This window comes from Quercus suber, unplaced genomic scaffold (assembly GCF_002906115.3).
Source record: "Quercus suber isolate HL8 unplaced genomic scaffold, Cork oak 2.0 scaffold_215, whole genome shotgun sequence".
Lineage (NCBI taxonomy): Eukaryota > Viridiplantae > Streptophyta > Magnoliopsida > Fagales > Fagaceae > Quercus > Quercus suber.
This window is the reverse complement of record NW_027069673.1, coordinates 411,067-416,843: the sequence shown is the minus strand read 5'-3', so window position 1 is coordinate 416,843 and position 5,777 is coordinate 411,067. Positions and strand designations below refer to the sequence as shown.

At 33.7% G+C, this 5,777-nt stretch overlaps 1 protein-coding gene across 1 annotated transcript; it reads right to left on the bottom strand.

The window, feature by feature from the left end:
* Positions 1 to 3,301: 3,301 nt before the first annotated feature.
* LOC112027894 (AAA-ATPase ASD, mitochondrial) lies at positions 3,302 to 5,217 on the bottom strand. Its single transcript, XM_024060537.2, has one exon. The coding sequence runs from the start codon at positions 5,169 to 5,171 to the stop codon at positions 3,576 to 3,578; it is 1,596 nt and encodes a 531-aa protein (XP_023916305.1). The 5' UTR covers positions 5,172 to 5,217; the 3' UTR covers positions 3,302 to 3,575.
* Positions 5,218 to 5,777: the final 560 nt, after the last annotated feature.

The window sequence follows — 5,777 nt, the reverse complement described above, 5'->3', positions numbered from 1 at the left end:
TGTTATATTTTGAGTACCATGTAAATGCTCTAAATATCAAGTGAAAAGTTATATCAAGAAGTAAAGAAACAAGAATGAAAGTAAGAGGGAAGCTTTTGTAAAAGTTTAATTGGTTCTTGTTAATATCAGGTTTAAACTTGATATTAGCATGTCGATCATGGTCACAAATCTGGGTATCGGGTTTGGGGCGTGACAGTCGCGAAGTAATAACTCGGTAAGTCCGAGGTCGAATCCACAAGGAAAAGGGAATTGATTAGCAAACCACAAGAGAATAAAACTAAAATAATAAAGTTTAATTGAAGAAATTTTTTATGGTTTAGTAAAGTTAATTTAAATTGAGAAAAAATAACAATATATTAAGGCGCTAAGGTTTAGGGATCCACACACAATACATCTATTGATAGTCTTTACAATATTTATTTTATAACTCAACTAAAATTCATACGAATGATGATCTTAGTCGAATGATTTAACAATAAGAACTCAAGAATTAATTGTCAAATGTAGTTTTATAAAATTGATTGATTTTAGATAAAACAAAACTAGTGAATTAGTTCACAGGAAATACTAAGCATTTAACATGCCCAGAGTCTACGATAGATCAAAGAATTATATAGAACTAAATACTTTTCTAGATGAGTAAAAAAATCAAAAACATAAAAATATAAGCATTAAAACCAATAAATAATTGTTAAGAATATACCAATAAATGATTGAGTTTCACCCCTTGCCTTAGCAAGGCTCCTAGCAAGTCATAACACAAATAAAACTCTAAAAACTGTAAAGAAATTTTAAGAAAACCTAAATTATATTCTATGGAAGTTCTCCCTTGAATTTTTCCCTAAAGAACCTTTAAATAGGTCAATGAATCCTATTACAAGTTGAATTCTTTTTTGGAGAAAATTCCAGGTTTTTAGGATTTACTTAACCGACATTTTTGGCCCATTTAACTTCAGAATTCGAACTTTTGGTAAGCTACAAAGTTGTAACCCTTTAAGTTAAATTTCCAGCCCAACTTAAATCATCTCAATTAAACATCTGAGTCGAAAGTTATGCTCGAAATACTAACTAGTGTGTAGGATGGAATCCTAATCCAAATTGGACTAGGATTTGGTGCAAATTTCTTTGATTTCTTACTCCAATTGGACTCGAATTTAATTGGATTGGCTTTCTTTGACTTCATCATGACTTTTGTAAAAGTAAAGTCCATTAGCTTTCTTCTTTGCACAAATCCACTTATTTAATTTCATTATCCTACAAAAGACAAATTCAAACATTAAAATTCAATTAAGCACAAAATTGATTATTTAACATTATTCTAAAACCAACCATAAAATGCATGAATTAACTCAAAATAAATACGATAATACTTTCTAATAATGATATAAATATGCAAAATTAAGCTATTATGATCAACAACCTCTGAGGCTTTGAACATTTCAACAACCTTTGAGGTTTTACATTCTGGAGATGAAACTGATACAACTAAGGCTCTAAATCAGTGAGGCCCATTCTAAATTGTTCCCCATACATTAAACTAATAGAGAAATCTCAATTAGCAATTTCACAAATGTGAATTAACAACACAATCACTCTCTAATCCAATAACATTCATGAACTTCTCTTTCACATTCCCTCGGAAAGATTTGCTGAGAAAGATAGAGTTTGAAATGAAAGGCAATTTTCAGAGGTTGAAAACAATGAAACAGAGAGGTTGAAAATGAGAGAATGAATGATTACAATTGGTTTAAGGCTTAATTTATACATCTAATCCCGTAACAAATTTACAAAGCTAACTGATTTTCTGATGTGTATAGACCGGCACTAACCAACCCTGTAAGCAATACGACTGCGTTTCATATCTCACTTCTTTTTTCTCTTAGTTGATAAAACGACATCGTAGGACTTTTAAGTCTGCGACACCGTTTCCTTTCATGCTTGATTAGTGAAACTGTATTGGAACTTGGAAGGTGAAAACGGTGCTGTTTGGTTCTTTTGGTTAACAACCTCGTAATGTGGTTCTTTCTTTTCATCCATATTGCATCATGAGTATATAACTACAATGGTAAAAAATGTTACACAGTGTGTGTTACCGGTGTATTTTCATAACTAAAAACATGAGTGAATTTAATCTCACGTTTTCAATTCACAAAAACAAAATTGAAAAGACACAGTACACTGTGCGTAACAACTAACACTTAACTGCATATAATATGAATCTTGTTTCTTCCTCTCTTGGCATCTTCAGTTTTGCTTTTGAACGTAAAACTATTTTAATCTTATAGTTGAAATGCATTTTAAAAAATCTAATTGGCCAGGGTGAGTTAGCCCGTTCAATTTTTGCAATAGGGCATTCTATAAAAAGATGCATTAAAGCCTCTTCTTCAGCTTCACAATGCATCTATTTACTTTTATGTCCATTCTTTTTTGGATTACATCTGCCAAAGCTATTTTCAGGGGAATCCACAACTTCATTGAGAGCTTGAAGGATTGGGGACCTATAAGAGAGTTTTCCTAGTTGATTCTCCTAGGAAGGTTTTCCAAACATCTTTCATTACATCTAACTCAAATTATATATGACATGGATTTTTTTTTTTTTTTTTAAATCTAAGATAAAAATATACTCTAACTTAATCTAAGTGAATATGTATGTGAAATTTCCTCCTATCCTTGAGATAGATAAATATGTAGGATTTTCCTAGTTGATTCTCTGTGAAAGGTTTTCCAAACTTCTTTCATTACATCTAACTCGAATTATATATGACATGGAATTTTTTTTTTTTAATCTAAGATTAGAAATATACTTTAACTTAATTTAAGTGAACATGTATATGAAGTTTCTTCATGGAGACTTAAATTCTAACTCTTTCCCTTCTACCCCACAAGAACTTATAATTGTAGAGTAACCATTATCCCAATGGTATGTGATAGTGTAATAAAAAAAATGAATACGATGTTGATTCTTTTGCTTTCTCTTTTTTTCCATTTTATTTTATTTTATTGTTATCTTATTTTATTTTTATCGTAATTTGAATATTTCATTCTCACCACAAAAAAAAAAATAAAAAAAAAATAAAAAAAAATCGTTATTGAACTATAACCCTATCATTCTAATTCAAATAATAAGTACAATAATGATGGGTAAATCAACTCCTAGACTCAACAAAGAATCGTAGTGATAGTCTCTTTTCTCTTAAAAAAACTAAAGACTAGAACATCTAGCCTATGTTATTAAAATGCCAAATGAAAGATTTAAAAGATGACAGTATTATTATATATTATGGTGATCAGAAGAAAGAAAGAACACGTAAACAATGTCATTTTTATTTATAAGAAACCAAGATACGTACAACGACTAGTATCGAAGACATTTCCGACCATCAAAATACTATTACACAACTAGCATCTTTCCCTTTTACTTTTTTTATTTTTTATGAACCTATTACACAAAAACCTAGTACATCAAGTTATTCAACCTATTACACGACGTCTATTCAACCTATTTTATTATACATATAATGCAGAGCACACAATAACTCCTATTCACGTCATTCCTAATTGTATGCTAGTTAACTTCAGGCGGTGACTCCATTTTCTTTCACCTCATTAGCCAACGTCTTATCATCTTTCACAACTTCAACACCATTCTCTCTCACATCTTTAGCTAAAGACTCATCAATTTTCACATCTTCTTGAGTAGCTTCTAGCTTCTCTTTCTCTTCTTTCTCTGCCTTTAACCGTGCCTCTTCCTCAGCCTTCTTTGTTGCTTCCTCTTTGGCCGTCTTAATAGCTTCAATCAATTTCTTCAAACAAGCCTCAGCATCTTCATTCAGTGACTTAGGCATCAAATTCTCAGCAACATCAGCAGGAGTAATATTGGTTTCCTCCAACAAGTGGCCAATAGTCGCAAACAAAGGGTGTGAGTCAACATCCAAGTAATTTTTGGCAAGAACCTTGAATGCTTCAAAGCCACAATAAGACAATTCTATGTGCTTGTCCATACGTCCCCTCCTAATGAGTGCCGCATCAAGCTTTTCCACGTAATTAGTTGTGAAAACAATGATCCTCTCTCCCCCAATAGCAGACCAAAGCCCATCTATAAAATTCAACAACCCAGAGAGAGTGACCTTACTATTGCTGTCTTCTTCACCTTTGGTCATTTTACTAATAGGATCCTTGGCTTCTTCATCCTTCGCTTTCTTTTTTTCATTCTTTCGTTGACCCGTAAGATCAAGTGAGCAATCAATATCTTCTATCACAATGATCGACTTACCAGTGGTTTCGATCAAAAGCCTCCTCAGCTCTGTGTTGTCCTTAACCGTTGTCAATTCAAGATCATAGATATCATACTCCAAGTGGTTGGCCATGGCAGCAATCATGCTAGACTTACCAGTTCCAGGGGGACCATAAAGAAGATAGCCACGCTTCCAGGCCTTGCCAATCTTTGTATAGTACTCTTTTCCCTTGCTGAACTTTTCAAGGTCATTGACGATTTCCAACTTTTTCTTTGACTCCATGGCCAAAGTGTCGAAAGTTGCTGGGTGCTCAAAAGTCACATGGCTCCATTTCCGTGCTTTGTACCTTTCCCAATTCTGGCTAGGATTGTTAGTGTACAGCTTCCTTTGTCGATTGCTCACCGTTATTTCCTTCCCTTTTTTCATTACATGATTGATGTAAGTCCCACAGACTAAATCTCGGTGAGACTTATGGAAAGTGAGCTTGTAATACTTCTTCTCGTCTATCTCCGGGAAGATAGAAAATGACTGTGTTCTTCTGGTGTTTTTCTTGACAGTCCACGAAAGCTTGACCCCTTTGAATTCATCAGTAACCCCTTCGTTCTCGTCCATGCTCAGTTGTACAGGTTGACTACTGTCTTTGACAACTACTGCTTTAAGATTTCTAGCTTCCCTGGAGGACTTTCCACTGAGGTATGTTTCAATGGCAGCATAGGCATCACTACGCTTAAGATCCATGTACTCGTCACTGTCGCCAATGAATTCATTGAACGTAATACTGATATAGGGGTACACGAAACTCGCCAATTTCATACTATAACTTAGGATAGAGCTACGAAGATGATCAGGGAAATAGTTGTCAAACATTGCCCAAAGAAACATTATGGTAGCAATCAATGAGCCAATATGAGGCCATGTTTCCCCCATCATCGTCATTTTTCTCTCTCTTAAACTTTTTATGAATTGTTTGAGAATAATGCTTTCTCATGAAAGAGTAATGCGGAGCTGCCTACATTTATATAGAATTTTCGACAGCTTAGGGCTTTATTTTATTTTATTATTAATATTACAAGTCTAGACGGAGTAGTTACCCAAAGTCTTGAATATTTGTAGTCATCCAAGTTTCCAAAGGTACTATAGTTATAAAATTCCCACTTCAGACGTTGGAAGCACGTTTTAGATACTAGGGAGTAGGGACCATTCACTTCACCCGTCTTCGTCCTCACTTCCAACAAAAGCAACTTGTGTTTTTAATAGCGACCACAATAATTTTTACTAGCCCTCCATTTTGGACCTTAATCTTAACATTTTGCCAATGTCTTTTGTGCTTCCATTACTTATAGAACACTCCCAAGAAAAATTGAAAAGAAGCATTGATCACCTTAATTAATGACTATAGTTTTTTTTCCCCCTCTGATCGATAGTTACAGCAATAGAAGAGAAGAATTCGAACCTTAATGCTTATTATAAGTCATTTAGCTAAGTTTAGCAGTAGTACTAAATTAGTGTTGATTGCCCATCCAAGCGCCATTCGTCTAACCT